Here is a 17,871-nt window from a genome sequence, read left to right as displayed (position 1 = left end):
TGTATAGAACCGAGATTCATCAAGACGCATTGAGAATGACTTTTGTTATCGCAGTGTTGCTGCCTGAATCGAAATTACGTTGGCGCCTAAACTTTCTCACCTCTAATTTGAAAAGAACTGAAATGAAAACATGAAACGTTAAGAGAGAAGCTGGGAATTCTCAGGCTGTATCAGTAACCGGCGGAGGAGTGGAAGAAAAGCTGATGCTCGAATGACAAACGTAACTGATTTTATTGATCTAAAGGAGACGGTGAGGTGGTTATACTTCTCTTCTGTTACCTCCATAAAAGAGGAAAATTGGCACAAGGAACCTTTGCGCCTGTTGGAATACATTTCTTTTAGCAGGCTATAACAGGACTAAGGTGGTGTGGTTCCTGTGATTAAGCGACTTCTGGAAACAAACCCTACATACACACGTCTGACAGATTGATATAATGCTATATATAGGAACATCCCAGGAAAATCTTGTGTTGTACATAAATATTGTTCTAGTGCTTTCATAGAGTTGTGTCAGTACCATCAAATTCTCAATACCTGTACTAATAAGTACTGGTACCAATGCGTGATGTGTACCATAGGTACAACTGAAAATACTGGCTAATGTTCCTGTCCTGTTTGCTTACATAAGATGCATCAAAGAATAAGATTTGTGTTTGTTATTTTTGTTAAAATTTCCCATACCACATATAACAGTCTTGTTTTCAATGAAGCAAACTCATCAGGTCAGAGTGCTCCTGCTTTTCTAAAAAAAACATACACAAAAGCGACTTTATTAATAGTGTAGCTATATGTGTTTATTTTTTTTTCGTCTGTCTGACTAGCTGGTTCTAAAGTCGTCTCCCTAGTGCATGGCTCGAGTGAGGTTGGGTGATCTGTCACTTTCCTGAGGCTCTACACAGACCAAAAAGAAAGCACAAAAAAAGTTCAGCTGTAGTGACAGGGGGTCTGTTCCATATGTCTGTTTATAGCATCTTTTTTTTTTTTTTTTCCTGAAAACAGAAAAAAGGTGAAGTGTTTTGAGCAACATGTTTTCCAGACACCAGATAAGACAGTGAAGCATTGTGCAGCTGATCAAAAAGAGCAACAGCACAGAATAAAAAAAATGTCTAAGAGGACAATGTCCTAGTAAAACCAAGAAACAACAACATTCAGTATTATTGACCAAATACAGCTCTACTCACAACCCAAATTCAGTATTATTGACCAAATACAGCTCTACTCACACCCCAGAGCAGCAGCAACCTCCTTGAGATCATTCAGTCAGACAATTGAAAGTTGAACAGTGTGACTGAAACAAACACTGATAGACATAATTAACCCTTCCGAAAGGAAACGATCGATTAATACAACGAGGTCCAACATTAGACCCCTAGAGAAACAGGGCTATATAAAGTGCAGATGGGCCTGGTCTGCCATGCTGGGAATGGAGAATGGGGAACAGGTTACTAAAAGCACATGCTTCAAACAAAGAAGGTGGTGTTAAAGACCCTTTAAAAATGGACAGTGTAGTTAACGGCCATTTACCTAAACTTACAAAGTAAATAAATAAAAAAAATACAAAGAAAATAAATCTATTTCCCAAATCTACTGCAGAGTTTCACTCCAATTTTTCAACCAGAATACAAATTCCACTTGCTTATCTGAATGGCTGTGCTTGTACAGTTGTCTTAAGGCACATGCTGATCTTCAAAATGTAATTCAGTGTAATTTTGTGTGCGATGTTTCATTAGTAGATGGGCGTGATTGCCACTTCTGCCTGACCTGACTTGAAGATCAGCAGTCCACTTAAAGCAATGCAGTACATCAATGCAATGGTCTAATGTTTTGAATATTTCACACGTGAGCCAAAGAAAGAGACATTCAAATTCGGAGTAACTCTGCCGGACACTAGCAGGTCGTCTAGTACAGATCCACATTATGGTTATTTGGTATTTGCTGAAACTGATGTCAAATTTCTAGCCATCATGCTTGTGCCCTTAGTCCCAGTCTACAAAGCCCGAGGCCTCTTGGGATTGATCTGCTTACTGGCTTGTTCCTCTTTCTGCAGGGCTGAGCGGAACGATCTCACTTTATCTGTCAAATAAAAGAATACACAATATTACACAATTTCTTAGCAGGAAAGGTGGATGATTTTTAAAGAATTTGTTTAAGTGTCTGGTGGTGATCCTAATATTCTAATAAGCACGCTTGATTGACGTCTGGTTTTTCAAGACTCCCAGCCTTCATGTCACTCAAGCAGGGCTATAAACAAGGGTGCAAACAGATACCGACGGTGCGTTTGAGAATCAGATGGCTGATGTTTGTGGCTGGTCTTAGGTTAGTTTTCACTAATTAAGTTACTCAGACTAGAGACAATTTTAAATGTGAATGTTTAGTCATGAAAAAAATCTATGTGGTAATAAGCAACATAAGCCTTGTGCAAGATTTACCCAAGGTTAACAGAAGCACATGTATACACTAACAATTGGCTAGTTACTGATATTTTGGAAGTTACCATTTACATTGTTGTATAATTGTATACTTTGTACGGTATAATGTGTGCGCACAAAACCAAGATAATCCTAATTAGAAATGAATCACAGATTTAGGTTCAGATTTAGGGCCAAAGCCCCAGGAAGTATTTGTGAAAATCTTTTGTTTGAAACTTATGATAAATGCCCATTGTCAAGCGGGGGGGGACAAAACCACAATCAGAGGATTTAAGAATGTGGGTTACCTCTGAGCTCAATCAGGACGTCGATCTTCTGGTCCAGTATGTGCTCAAGCTGGGAAGAGTAGGAGTCTACATCATAATCCACCTCCTCAGTCATCTCCAGCAGAACCTTCTCATCCTCCAGCCATCTAATTGACTTCTGGACCCAAAAGCACACCCACCATTACACACATGAATAATGACCAACTTTAATACAAGATGATGATGATAATAAACAAACAAACAAATAAATCAATAAAAAAGTTACTTGAAATGACCAGTAAAACAAAAACACTTTTATTGTCTATATACAGTGCTGTGAAAAAGTATTTTCCATCTGAATTCTTCTGATTTTGTGTCTCTCTAATACTAAATTGTTTCAGTAATTAAAACGAAGGCAACCCTTATAAACAGAAAATACAGTTTTTAAATATTAACGCTATTTATTTTTCACAAAAATGTTATCCATTACCAACTGGGCCTGTGTGAAAATGTATTTGCCCCCATAGTAACTAATTCCCCAAATCTATGGCAATGCATTCATTATGAAGTTCAGCTGGACTAGACGTAGCAATGACTTATCAAGAAAGTCACAAAAGAGCCAAGGACAATATCAAAGGATCTACAGGCCTCTCTTGCATCAGTAAAGGTCACTGTTTATGACTCCACTATCAGAAAGACACTGGGCAAAAATGTAAGAGTGGTGAGGTGAAAACCACTGCTAACCCAGAAGAACATTAATACTCGTCTGAATTTTGCCAAAGCACACCTTGATGATCCTCAAAGCTTTTGGGAGAATGTTCTATGGATTGAGGAGTCGAAAGTGCAACTGTTTAAAAGACAGGGGTCCCGTTACATCTGGCGTAAACCAAACACTAAATTCCACAAAAAGAACATCATAACTACAGTCTAGCATGGTGGAGGAAGTGTGATGGTGTGGGGATGCTTTGCTGCTTCAGGACCTGGCCAACTTGCAATAATTGAGGGAAACATGAATTCTGCTCTCTATCAGAAAATCCTAAAGGAGAATGTCTGGTCTTCAGTCCGTGAAGTGCAACTGGATTATGCAGCAAGACAATGATCCAAAGCCTAGGAGTAAGTCCTAGTCCTAGATGTAAGTGAAAGTCTGATCTCCAGTTATCGGAAGCGTCTGGTTGCAGTTATTGCTGCTAAAGGTGGCACAACCAGATTTTAAGTTTAAGCGGGCTATTAGTTTTTCGCATGGGTGATTGATTTGGGTAACTTTTTTCTTCAATAAAAATACAAAAAAAAATTTTTAAATAAAAATTATTGTGTGTTTACTCAGGTTGCCTTCGTTTTATGTTGTATTTCGTTTGAAGATCTAAAACTATTTTGTATGAGATCCGCACTTTTTCACAGCACTGTATGTAAGCCATTGACAAATCATGATTAGACACTAGGTAAATACTTTTTCGCAACTTTTAAGACTTTCAGACAGAAGACAAATTTCACACTGCAGAGGAATATTAATATGAAAACCAAGTGAAGCCTGCAGGATAAGCTCATAGTGTAACTGTGTCACCTGAAACACTGCTCGGTGGTCCTCCAGTACCTGCTCCTCCATCTCCACCAGTTGGGACACCACCTCATGGAAGGTGAAGAGCTGAGGAGACACTTCCTCTTCCTGGAAAAAAACATCACAAACATCCGTCTTTAAAACAACAAACCTCTTTCTGCATTAAAATTACTGATAGCATCCATTTTCCCCAGACACATGAAAACAAAACTTTATCTTTGGGTCAGGCTAATCTTTACAAAACTTTACATCTAAAATTGCTGAAGATAAGCATGTGTTGTTTCAGTGCTTTCGGACTAAGAAAGCTTTAATCTGTTTCGTACATTCTGTTCACAGAGCAGCTTGAGGTCATCTCTCTGAGGGGAGCTACTCAGTTCCCACTCCTCCTCCATGTTGTCCAGCTGGGTGATGGCATTCATGTTGGGTCGCACTCCTTCAGCCATGGTGTTCAGGTCCACGGTCAGCTCCTTCACTCTGTGTTAACAGGAGAGAGCATGCTCAAATTCGTCTGCAGGGGGCTTACTAGTGTGAATAACTCCAGGAACAAGAAAAAGGGGCTGCATTTGATTCATTTGATAGGCGTCTTTCTGTTTTACTGAAATACAGACATCTCGGATAAGAATAATAATAATGTGTTATGGCCAGATACCTCTAATTAGGGCACTAAAGTAGTATAAGGCATATCATACATTTGAATGTTTTTTTCCTTTGCCCTTGAATACTTAAATACTTAAATGCTTAAATTCAAATAACATTCAAATGGTAAAATGTGTTCTGATGACTCTAAATACACTAAGCCTAGTGACAAATGATAACATGTTAAAAGCAGCAAGTGGTTGTACTATGAAAAACAGGCCATAGAAATCTGAGATGCTTCAAGATACATAAAGAATCGGTTTATAATTGTGGCATGGCACGCTGATTTTATATCTAATCAAGCCCCCAAGGTGACTAGAGATTCCTACCACTCACCTTACTGCTTATGGTGTCATTACATTTGATCCTTTCTTAATGCACACGACAGAAGCACAGTATACATTCCCAGGGTTACAAAGTGAAATGAAAACAAATTAATAAAAAGGTGGGAGGCTGACGAAAAAATATTCACCAAGCACACCACTCAAAATGATAAAAAGCAGCAGCATTTGTATATGCTCTAATGGGAGGCCGTGCGTTATCTATGCATGTGACTCGGCGTGAAGGTGTAAGCTGCTTCTCATGCATCATGGGGTGAAAATCAGCCAACTAGATGCAAACAAAGATTTAACAGTGTGTATCTGCTGCGAAGGCACATGGGGAAGCTGGATAAATAAGCTTGTGCTCATACTCGCAAGTGGGAGAGAGCCCAGAGCGACTTCCACCCTGAGAAAACGGGATATCTGAGGGACTAAACCCAAACTCCTTTACTCTGGAGCAGCAAGGAATAAGCAGGAAAGACAAGTAAAAAGAGAGAGACAGAGAGAGAGAGGAGTAAAAGGAAGAATCGGGACACAACCGTTTGCCCTGCACACAAAATATATCACTAATAAACAAGTTGTTATTTTTAGCATTATAAATAGTTCACTTGGTTGTATTTCATCAATAATCAAAATCCAGTAAATACTTTATATATAGAAAACCAAAGAGACTGCATTTATACCTGTTGGCATATCGTAGTGTGTTCAGAGTGTTTTCACAGGAAGCCATTCCAGGAGAAATGTTGGCAATCTGATCAGGAAAAAAAATTAAAAACAAATCATAATCAGAGTTGTCCATAAATAAACCAGGGTTCACTTGCATTAAAAACAAGGTTGTAATTTTTATTATTAAAAAAAAAAAAAGATGTGTGAAACAGGAAGTGGCTATTCACCATGCACGTCCTCGAGTTCTCGCCGATGAACGAGTCTCTGAGCACGTGCGTAAGTTTGCTGGCTCTGAACGGCGTGTGCGGTTTGTTCCGCCCCAGGGCTCTAATACACTCCTTGATGGAGACAGGACACCAGCTATTTTAGACACCAGCTCAAAAAGCTTTAGGATGCATTTCAATGCTAAAATTCACCATTTCATAAATCAGGAACACACAATGTATTAATCGTTCACAATTCAGAAAAATATTCGGACTTTTATGAAAAGACGTTCTGAATCCGGATGTAACTGTAACTACGCTTTTCTCCGGTAACTTGCCGACCTTCAGTGCAAGTAGGCTCTTGTTGATCTCTGCTCCCTCCAGCCGTGTCCGGCGGTCAGCACTGGATGTATCAGCGCCACGCTCGTTCCCTGCCAGGTCAATCAATGAAAACTTGCCGTGCATCTTCCCCTTCCTGCGCAGAATAATCTGGAAGACAGCATGGCTTCGGGACGAGTGAGCGTTGGCAGAAGTCTGTCCTGAAGTTCTGGGGATCAAGAGGTGAAAAAAATTACTACTAGTTTAATAAGAAAAAACATTTTTCCAGATATATAATATAATCACACAGCATATTTATTACATCAGAGAGCATTACGCTGTTTTACAGAGTTACCTGCAGCTGTTTCCGACCTCAATGAGCTTGAGGACATCTTCAGTGCATCTGACCTCTTTCTCCTGCAGCCCAACCACTTGCACCTGCTGTTTCCCATCCTCCAGTACACGCAGCTTTGTTTTACGGTTCAGCAAGTCAAACACCTGGGCACAGCATCAAAATCCACAAAAAGTAAGTGACTTGGGCCAGATCAGGCACAAAATATATGTACTTCAAATAAAAAAAATCTCCTTGCGATCTTCCATATCCACTAACCCTTTATAAGCACTAGAGAATTGCTTTACAACATCCAAAGCACTGTTTTCTGGAGGATGACCAGAAGTGTTCGAGTCACTTGCCTTTCCACTGTAAATTTCAAAGAAGGTTGCATAGACTTGAAGATCCAAATTCTTGTAGTTGGGTTTCTTCAGCATAAGGAAAACATCACGAGCTACATGGAGTAAACAGAAGAAACATATTTGAGACCGCTTATTTTGAAGCTATTCAAACTGTAGCTTATAGTGATGTGGAAAAATATATGGAAACTGTTGGCTTTTTTGACATATTTGGACAAGCAAACATTTGATCATCTTTGAAACAGTGCCTATCAATAAAGGTCATATACCTGAACAAAGCCACAAGGAAAATTAGCTTTTTCAATCATTTATTTAAAAAAAATATCAATAGATGTGATAATCATCTGTGGAAAAAGTAAGTACACCCTTAGATACAGAAGCTAGAATTGCCCCCTTTAGCAGAAATAATTTCTTGTAGGTGTTTTGCATAATTGTCCACCAGGCTTGCTGGAAATTGTGACCACTTTTCCATGCAATATTATTTCAGTTTTAAGATGTTTGAGGGTTTTCTTGCATGTACTGCCCGTTTCAAATCCCCTCACAACATTTCAATGGGATTCAAATCCGGGCTTTGACTAGGCCATTCCATAACTCTCCATTTCTTCTTTTTGAGCCATTCCTTGGTGGATTTGCTAGTGTGCTTAGGATCAATGTCCTGTTGAAAGGTCCGTTTTCAGTTCAACTTCAACTTTCGGACAGATGGCCTCACATTATCTTCAAACCCTCTTTGATATGATGCAGAATTCATAGCTGAATCAACGAATGCAAGCCCTCCCGTCTCTGAGGCAGTGAAGCAACCACAAACCATAACATTTCCTCCACCATGCTTCACAGTTGGTATGAGGTGTTTCTCCTGAAAAGCGGTCTTTGGTCTGCCCCAACAGCTCTGCTGTTACTGTGGCCAAACAACTCTATGTTTGATTTGTCTGACCATAGCACATTATTCCAAAAGGCCTGGTCTTTACCTATATGCTCATTGGCAAACTGTAATCTTGCAAAGGATTTTTCCTGGCATGCCTCCCATGCAGGTCAAATTTGTGCAATCTCTTTCTGACTGTAGAAGCATGCACTTTGACACCAACAGTTGCAGATCCTGAGATGAAAGTTTAGGGTTCCATCCTGGAGACTTCTTTTTGCATCAGATGGTCTGCTCTTGGGCTGAATTTGCAGGGACGGCTAGTCCTGGACAAATTGGCAGTCATTTGAGATCTGCGCCACTTGTAGATGATTTTCCTTACAGTGGAGTGATGTCTTTCAAATAATTTGGAGATCTTTCTAAATCCATCACCAGACTCATCAGCATAAACAACCTTTTTTTCTGAAATCCTTACAGAACTCTTTAGATCTTGGCATGCTGACACCACACACCTCAACTGGGAACACCAGACACTAGATATGAGAGAGGTATAAATAAGACAGGTTTCAATCACTGGCACCCAATCTTGAACACCTGATTCTAATTGTATGGATCTGAAGCTGTGATAAATGTAGGGGTGTACTTACTTCTCAATGTGATTGATTTGATTTTTTGTTCATTTAAATTGGGAAAATTACTCCAAAACTCAATTTTATGTGTCATTTTATACAGTGCATCAGCTTTATTAATAGGCACTGTTTCAAAGAGGATCAAATGTTTGCTTGTGGAAATATGAAAAATAAATAAATAAAGCCAACAATTTCCATGGGGTATACTTATTTTTTCACATGACCATATATTTGAAAAGATTAATTGTGGCTTTAAAAACTCTCTTAAACATTTACCAGCTAATGCATAGATTCCTTTTGAGCAATCCTGGTTCTTTCCAGAAAAATCTCCACCCATGGTCTGAAAAACCAAAGACATCAACATAAATGCTCGAGGATAAGTGCGGTTCTGCGTAATAAGCGATGTGCACTACAATGAGCTCCAGCAATGTGCACTAAAATTAGGACTAGGAATTCGGACCAATATTTACATACTTGAATATTACTATTACACATTGTACAATCATATAATACAAATGTCTCTCACGTGCGTTTTCCCACTTCCGGTTTGGCCGTACGCAAAGCACGTAGCCATTCCTCTGTCAAAGATCGTTTCCACTAAAGGTCTTGCTGTAAACCTGCACAGAAGAACTTCTTAATTTCCACCCAAGACAACAACAAACTCTTAACATTAGTGGATTACAATTAAGTTGTGGATGCACAGAAAAGAAAAAGACAAACCTGTAAACCATTTCATTTGATGTACTGTCGTCAAAGGCATAATCAAAGCGAAAGGTTTGATTCTCTAGGTATCGGGTGAGGTCCACTTTCTGCTTAGGCTCATGGACCAAGACGACATCTTTACTGGGGATGGTGAGCACATCCAGCTCCTTTGCAGTGAGTTCTACAATACAAAGGATGTGTCATGTCTTAACACCACAGCTCACCACACACACCCTGTGATTTGAAAGACAATTGTCCCATTCAGTCTTTATGTTTATTTTATGCTATTTGAGATTTCTATTCCTATTAAAAGGGAATCAAAAGGCTTATTCAGTATCAACTAGGATGGGTTAAAATACTTTGAGCCTAAACTGGTAGCTATAAGAAACTGGAGATTACACATATTCAGAACAGCGGTAGAGCATTTTAATAAGTCATCATGAAAATATACATAAGTCTGTTTCACCTTTTTTGTTAAGAGGGCGCTTCCTCACACAAACACATATTCGGTGCTCTTCAATCTGCAAACATTAAGATTCTCTTTACTCTTACAGCTACAGTACCACAGTTTTTATTTTAAATCTTGTTTAAAATCAACACACAAAACTGTCACAAAAAGATCAGGCAAACATCCTTGGCAGGATAATAAATAATGCACTTCGGTTCATACTCACCAAATCCGCTGTGGTTAGTGGTTTGTAATCCATACTTGCCCTAAAATCTATGATCATCTGCATAATTTCATAGTTGGGGCCTGTCATGTCCACCTCCTTCAAAACAAAAAGATTATTCATCATGTAACATATGACAAGACGTTACAACGAGACAAAGTCAGAGGTAGAACTAGAGGTATATTTTGCATTTAACATAAGACCAGCTCCCCAATCCAGAACGTAATAATGACCATTATGGGGGAAAAGTGCAAAACTAGTATTTAACACAAGTAATATAATCATAGTGACAAAACACAGGGCAGATAATACACAAATTCAGCCCCAAGGTTAAATTAAGGCTTTTATGTGAGCGTGTAGCATTCACACTGCTACATCAAGACAAGAGACGATAATCGAAGCAATATTGTGATTATGGGATTTTGAAAGTCATAGGCATGCACTGACCTGCGCTCTCTTCTCCCTTAGCTCTTGCTGCTGCAGTCGCCGCCTCTCTCTCTTCTCCTGCATTTTCTCTACCTCTTTCACACAGTTGGACTTCCTCCTCGCTGCCAAACATCATGACAATACAGTCAGACAATCCTGACTAAACAACAGTGTCATCCACTTCCTTTGTAAAAGGATCTTTTCCTCTTCTCTATCTGTCCCTGTGCCTCTATTGAATGTACAACTGCTTCAAATTCTGTACGAAGGAACTACTGAACACAGACTAAATAGCAATTTAGGTGAATAGCCGTGCTCTGAAATGCTCCATTAATTCAAATCATTCAGTGTGTACTGTTACAACCCGCTATCTTGGGATGGGAAGTTTTTGTGTGCTGTGACATAGTTTGTGTGCAGGTCCAAACTCCCTCCCAGACTTTCCAGCCTGCCCTAGCCTGCCTTGCTCCCGCCTCCCAGGATGACCTCACTGATTGGTGGCCATATTTAAAGAGGAAGAGGAGTGAGAATGGGGTGGGATGTTGGAGTTCAGAGATTGTGTTTGGTTGTGCTGCTTGTATGCTATTTTCTAATGGCTGTTCTGGTTTTTGGACTTTGGGTTTGGTTGTCCCTGTATCTGTTATTGTGCATTCTCTTCACTATTGTATATATGTTCACTTGGTTCACCGGCAGTAGGGGTGTGGCTGCCATTTCTTTTGGGAGAGGGTCTTTTTGTGTCTGTTTTTTTGTTTAGGTAGTCAGGGAAGTATCCTTGTATTTTTCTTTCTTTTCCTTTTAGGTAAGCTAGCTACCTAATAATAGAATTCTTTTGTTTATTATTTTGGCCTTGGCCCACCCTGATGTTATGCCTTGTTTGGTAAATTTGTACAGTTATATGTATATAATTGTCTGTTACAATATACCACAACCTTGTTTCTGTTGTTATTCCTGGCTTCCCTTATTTAAAGATCAATCCAATTGAATCCTGAGCTGGTTACTCTGTGCAACCTAACCTAGACTGGGTGGTAACAGTACAAATCACCACCAACTAGGAGGAAAAGCAAAAGAGCAAAAACAATACTCTTTATTCTTCTCTAAAATGTTGAAATATATATTTCTCCACAGAGCTGCAAAAAAAAAAAAGAAGCACATAAGGAAAAACACCACAGGAAGCCCATTTAAGGTGCTGAACTATGGTCTCCCTTAGAGCAGTGTGTAGATAGAAAAACACTTGTGAAGCTGCAGTAAGACCCACTCCACTGGAGGGAGGCCATTACTGTATGTCAAGAAAAAAGTGCTATTTTAATCAAAGGTGTGCAATAACCATTCTGCAGCTGTTGTTAGTATTTCCGCTGATTAAAACACCTACAGCTGAGGAACTTCCGTGTTCGTCCTTAGGCTAGACGACAAAAAAAATGCTTTGTTTTAACAACAGAAACCCTTATAGAATTTGTAATGGTTTTAATTGGAATTGCATTGGTTTTAATGGAATCTGTAATGGTCCCTTAGGGCCTCTAATGGTAATTTGTTGCAGTCTATTGGTGGCATGTTATGTCTAGGGGTACCATTAAGGACCAATAGAACACCTTTGAAATTTGGTAATGGTTTTTAAGGTTTGTAATGGTATTTGTAGTGGTAGCCATTAGAATTTCTGTGAAATTCAGAATACTGACAGGAAGCGCTGGTTAAACCGAGCTTAGTAACAAAACAAACTAGCTTTTCAAAATAGTTTTTTTGTGTGTGTGCTAAATTATTAATACAGACACTCGGAAATTCAAAAGTTCTAAATCTCTTATTCGCCAATGTCCATAGGAAAAAAGATGTCGCTAACTGTAATAGGTGTTACGGCTTTAAAAAAACAAAAAACAAAAAACAAAAACTAGATGGACTTGATAACTAAGTAAATGTGCCGGCTAGTTAGCTTAGCAACCGTTGCTGTGTTGACTGCGCTAGGTATGTAGCTTAGCTACCACAGCAACAGGGATGCACTGGCTAACCAATAAAGTGTCATTTAGTTCATGTAAAAGGCTTGTCGGTTCGCTAACCCTAGCATTACTAGCACTTCTCTTAGCCAATGCTAGCTAAGCGAAGCAAATAATGACTACACGTTAATAGCTAGTTACACTACCCAGCTAAAATAATAATAATAATAATTTAACTAGGGAACTCACCGTCACTCAGTTTTACCTTCACGACAATTTTACTTAAGTTTACCGCCATGGTTTCTCAGAGACGGGGGCGAGCGAGAGAGCGCGAGTAATAAACCGGTGGTTTTGTTCTGGAATAAAGTTGGTTTGACGTTCGATATTCGCGGATATGCGGAAATTAAGGGACCGTCTCTAAAGTTACATACGACATTGTTAAACACGTTTCTAACTTCAATAGCATTTGAAGGGAATGACTTACAGTCATATAACCAACTGTAAAGTGTTCATCTAGGTGTCAGCTATAATGCACACCTCTTAGATTTTTTATATGTAACAAAATAAACTATTAAATCATATGTAAATATTGCCATGTATTTCACTACTGCATGGGGTCATACACAAAATATACCATTATTTAAAGCTCAATAGCATTTGAAGGGAACGATGTGCAGTCATGATCCCAGCTGTAAAGGGTTCTTTATGCATGTTTATGCATGTTTTTGGCAGTGCTGGCTTAGAGTTATATGCAATTTACTATGAAAATAATTGTTGATTAGTAATGAATTAACTGTTAAAGAGACCAGGAGCTGAACCTTGAGGGACGCCTTGCGTGTCAGGGGCAGAGTAAGATTTATTCCAGCAGGTAGATCCATACTGAGACCTGCCAGGGAGACATGAAGCAAGCCAAACAAGCTGTGCGAGTGGGAGTACTTTTAATACACTCTTGCTTGCACCTTGGTTTATTGCAGTGGCTGGTGGAAATGTGATGTGTGCGGGGCGTACAGACAGGTTGATTGGTTGTTCACACCCTCTGTCCTCCCAACTCCTCTTCCAGATAAATATCAGAGAGGGAGTCTCCTATCGGCTCCCCTGCGGAGGAGGGAGATTCTCTTTTGTATTGTGTTTTGTACAGGGAAATTTAAGAAATGAGCAGTACTGTGAGAGGGAAGTTTGTTTTCTTGGTCCAAATTAGGGGTGTAACATGGTGTTATCTGTGTCCTGTATCTGTTTAATGCTCTACGTAACCATATCTGTACTGTATTAGGGATTTAAACTTAAAGTGGGATTGGACTAAAACCTTTTTTTGTTCTGTTTCATTATTAAATACGCAAATGGTCTCTTCAGCACATCTGACTCGGTGTTAGCATACGGACCTGAAATATTCCTTGGTAGTAATGTGTTTCCTGAAGTAACCCTTATCTTCATCATCTTTCTGCTCTCCACAGAGTGGTGTCCTGACTGTGAAAGTAGGAGGTGGCCATGGCACTTACGTCATCAATAAACAAAAACCCAACAGACAGATTTGGCTCTCCTCTCCTACAAGGCAAGCATCTCTGCTCTGTGCAGCCTGTTTCTGAAAAGAATTTTGAAAATGTATCCAGAAACGATCTACAGCATTATATTACTGTGCTCCATGTTTCTATAGTAACAACTAACCCAGGGACTTGACTAACACTAAAGTGTGTCATTAAAAATGTGTAATTATTGATATGGTGAAGGTTTCTGAATGAGATTGTTTAGGAATTTTTGGAAGGAGTCTCCAGTGTCAGTACTTTCTAACACTTAGAGGTAAAGTCGCAATTTTTCAGACATCGGGAAATTCCTCAGGGTGGACAGCTTTCTCAGTAACATGGCAAGCTGCAATTTTTTTCATATTAACTCCAGGTGATAACAGGACCTAACTTGTTTCGTGGATATTCCACAACATTAAATGCAACTGTAAAATCGATCAAATTTGTCGTTTGCAAATAAATAATTGTTAGTGTTGACGAATTGCGGTGGTATAAGAGGAATAAAACACTTCGGAACATGCTGTTATTGGAACATGTGGTAATGTTAACTCTGCTTCATGTCAGGCCACGTTACACCATCCAGTTGATTATTTTCCCATAGCAGCATCCTTCTGAGTGTTTTATTTCTTACCTAAAGCAGGTCATTCAGTTCTTGGTGTTGCAGCTGGGAGATATACAAGAGAAAGTAGGAATGCACTGGTCCCATTTTTGCCATTTTTCTTATGATGCTGATTTCAGAGATACTCGATACCAACATTCTAACAGTAACTTCATCACAGGCATGATGGTGACAAACCTGAACACTCGAAGGTGGCAAGATCAGTCATACTTCAGTAGATCCAGTGTTTCAAGCCAGTACTGGCCCTAATTACCAATACTCAGTATGAATTTAGTGCAAACCTTCGGGAAACATTATTCTGCCAAGCCATATATTGGCATATCCTGTCTTTTACTGATGATTCTATATTGTTGTTTTGTTTTTTTGCAGCGGGCAAAACATTACGTTTGGACAGGACAACGTGGGTGTACACCCACGACGGAATGGCCTTGCACAATCTTCTCTCTAAAAAGTTTTCTTAACCAGAAATATTGTTGACTCATATGCTACATCTTCTGAAGAAAGACCTCTCCCTCCTGTTTAACACAGTGAAGATGACGACTCTTGACGAGTGTGCTCGGAGCATCTGGCAGTACAAATCAGCACATTTATTACATCCATCGTCATTTAGCTACCGAGGCCAAATTACAATTCATAGTTGCATGTGGATTCAGTAAGAACATGTTCATTCAGTGATGGTTATATTGTAGTCATCAACCCCTTTAAGCACGGCTCTCTATTCAAAACTCCACTCGTTCATTATGGCGCACGGTCGAGAGTGCTCTCACAGTCACTGCCAGTGAATCTGGTTGGATTATAGTGTGGTATATTTAAGTATGGTAATTAAAAGTCTGCAATTAAAGAGTCAGTCCATCATTCAGCACATAAATTCAAGGTGTGTGCTAGTCAATATGTACCTATGTTACACTTGAAGCTGTGAGTCATCATCAGCGTTGAAATTGTTTTTTTTCCTTCAGTTTTTCTTTGTTTGCACAGTATGTTGTTGATGAATATCTGTTATATATGAATATCAAATAAATGATATATGAATTCCTGTAATATGTTATTTTATCACCTAATATGCTGTTGTTCCTTTATGTGCTGCCAAAACAGCTCCAGTCCACTGAGGCATTGACTCTACAAGACCTCTGAAAGTACCCTGTGGTATCTGGCACCAAGACGTCTGCAGCAAATCCTTCAAGTCCTGTAATATGTGAGGCGGAGCTGCTCTCGGATCTGATTTATTTATTTTTTGTTCCAGCACATCTTAGGCATCCAGGGCAACACCTTCAACTCTTCGTAATGTTCCTCAAACTGTTCCTGAACAATGTGTGCAGTGCAGCAGGGTGCATTATCCTGCTGAAAGAGGCCATTACCATTAGGGAACACCATTATCACGAAGAGGTAGACCTGGCCCGCAACCATATTTAAGTAGGTTGCATGTGTCCAATTGACTTCCACATGAATGCTTGGAGCGAGGGTTTTCCCAGCAGAGCGCTGCCCTGAACTTCACATTCCCTCAACTTGCTTGTCTTTTTCCCCACAGTGCATTATGGTGCCATCACTTCCCCAGGTAAATGCCGCACATGTTCCTGATGTAAAAGAAACCGGGACTCATTGGACCAAGCATCCTTCACTGGCGTTCTGCATCTATGAGCCTTTGGTGTCCAACACCCTGCTACTTTCAGTTTGTGGTTTGCTCCTCCACAGACTACTGTCAGTAGATACTCACCACTGCTGACCGGGAGCGGTCATCTGGCCATAATGATTTGGCCCTTGTCACTCAGGTCAGAGTACAGAGAGCTTTTACTGTTTCTCTGTAACATAACAAGCTGCATATTTTTGTTTTTTTAACTTTAAAGTCCCTGTGAAATGCCTTGAAACACATAGCATTATTCAGTGTTTTGACACAATTCCCATTGAAACAGGAAGCCAGTGTGGGACACATCAAGTGGCCCCTCCCCTTTTTTTTAAAAAATAGCCTATAATATTTAGCTTACCTCGCAACTAGGAAACCTACAACTGTTGGGGGTGGGCACACTTCAGATTCTAGAGAGAAAATCTAATGAGAAACTGAAGTGCAGAGTGACGTCATCAAAATTGTTGATCCGTATTGGTGGAAACTGTACATTTTGAATGCATGTATCTTCCAAATGCGAATTTTTTCATCGTTTTGGAGCGCACTAGCTTATAGATAACCTTAAGGCTAAGATATTCATACTAAAAGCCACAAAACTTCAATTTTGATTTCATGGGGACTTTAAGAGAGAGAGAGAGAAAAAAGAGAGGCTTGTGAGGGAATGACTACTTATAGCTGTTATAAGTGACAACAGGAACTAGATTGTTTTCTAAACATTCTACAATTTTAAATATAACTATAAACAAAAGCATGTGTTCTTTAATTAAAAAAAAAAAAAAGTATCACACCCCAAAGTGTTTCAACCCTTGCATAATAGTTAGTACTGTGTTCAGCTAATAACAATATGGAGCTTACATTTTATGTCTGATTGTTGTTTCTTTATTCATAGCCCAGTATACTTCCTCACCTACAGGGAAGACTCTTCTCTCATGCAATAGAAATCCAAATATGCAAATCTGTCATGGCACTTGTAGCACAAGGCCAGAAATAGCACAGGTTTCCATGGGAACAGTTTGTATCCTTGTCAGTCAATCCGACACCCAACCCGCCCCCCAGTGAAAACTGCCACTAACGCTGAAAACTGGCAGGAAAAGATTAGCTGGATCACACATTGATTCTTATTTTGTCTCTAGTATCTGTTCATGTTGGGCCACAATTAGCAGAATTATTGAACTAGGTCTGCAAATACCTTCTTTATATCTGATTTCTAAAAATAGCTTTGTCATTTATACAGATTAGGGTGCACGGTGGCTTAGCGCAGCAGTCACGGGAGGAGCGATCTTTGTTTCCTGTGCGCCGGCCGCCGGCCTGTCGCCACAGTACCCCCTCCTCAGCTCCGAGCCCACTGCCGTCGTGTGTCGGGCCCACAGTATATCCCGTCACGAGAGGCCATCTGCATTCCCATGGTGGGTCCCCGCCCAGTGTTGGACCTGGAAAGAGAAATCCTTCAACGAGAGGAACCATCGGGTTACCCTGGCGTTAGTGTCCTTGGCCTTCCACTGCAGTGGGACGTGGTCTGTCACCAGGACAAAGTGCCGACCGGCCAGGTAGTGTCGCAGCTCCTCAATGGCCCACTTTATCACAGGGGCCTCTCTTTCCACGGTCGCATACTTCCTCTCAGCTGGGGACAACTTTCGGCTGATATAGAGGACCGGGTGTTCCTCTTCGTCGAAGGTCTGCGAGAGAACAGCGCCCAGCCCGGTCTCGGAGGCATCTGTGTGTACGGTGAATGGGAGGGCGAAGTCTGGGTTGTGTAGCACTGGGGCGCTGGTGAGGGCCTCCTTTAGGGCTTGGAACGCCTGCTCTGCCTCTGCAGGCCATTACACCCAGTCCGGCTGGCCCTTCTTCGTAAGGT

The 17,871-nt window shown here is 40.2% G+C and overlaps 1 protein-coding gene across 6 annotated transcripts; it reads right to left on the bottom strand.

Annotated features, from left to right (window-relative positions):
- Window positions 1-759: 759 nt before the first annotated feature.
- On the bottom strand, window positions 760-12,647 carry LOC128608101 (kinesin-like protein KIF2A). Of its 6 annotated transcripts, none has more exons than XR_008386001.1 (18): window positions 12,512-12,647; window positions 10,368-10,468; window positions 9,924-10,019; window positions 9,716-9,770; window positions 9,268-9,430; window positions 9,074-9,164; window positions 8,824-8,887; window positions 7,066-7,157; window positions 6,728-6,870; window positions 6,397-6,601; window positions 6,079-6,189; window positions 5,869-5,936; window positions 4,553-4,703; window positions 4,236-4,337; window positions 2,717-2,852; window positions 2,026-2,073; window positions 1,224-1,417; window positions 760-891 (listed from the first exon to the last, which is right to left on the bottom strand). XR_008386001.1 is itself a non-coding variant. In XM_053625532.1 (17 exons), the coding sequence occupies exons 1-17, from the start codon at window positions 12,558-12,560 to the stop codon at window positions 842-844; spliced, it is 1,725 nt and encodes a 574-aa protein (XP_053481507.1). In that variant the 5' UTR covers window positions 12,561-12,647; the 3' UTR covers window positions 773-841. The 6 variants fall into 6 exon arrangements, 4 of the variants coding, with proteins under 4 accessions (XP_053481507.1, XP_053481509.1, XP_053481508.1 ...); XR_008386002.1 differs by lacking the exon at window positions 12,512-12,647 and adding an exon at window positions 11,270-11,433; XM_053625532.1 differs by lacking the exon at window positions 1,224-1,417 and having other exon boundaries at window positions 773-891.
- Between the last annotated feature and the right edge of the window lie 5,224 nt (window positions 12,648-17,871).

This window comes from Ictalurus furcatus, chromosome 5 (assembly GCF_023375685.1).
Source record: "Ictalurus furcatus strain D&B chromosome 5, Billie_1.0, whole genome shotgun sequence".
In the NCBI taxonomy this organism is placed as follows: Eukaryota; Metazoa; Chordata; class Actinopteri; order Siluriformes; family Ictaluridae; genus Ictalurus; species Ictalurus furcatus.
This window is presented reverse-complemented; position numbering and strand designations above follow the sequence as displayed.

Excerpts from the sequence above, each read along its gene's own strand:
- LOC128608101 (XM_053625532.1), bottom strand. The coding sequence starts at position 12,560 with ATGGCGGTAAACTTAAGTAAAATTGTCGTGAAGGTAAAACTGAGTGAC. Across the intron at positions 9,431-9,715 it reads GCGCCCTCTTAACAAAAAAG|AACTCACTGCAAAGGAGCTG; the intron begins GTGAAACAGACT and ends TTTGTATTGTAG. Across the intron at positions 6,602-6,727 it reads GAGGTCGGAAACAGCTGCAG|AACTTCAGGACAGACTTCTG; the intron begins GTAACTCTGTAA and ends CTTGATCCCCAG.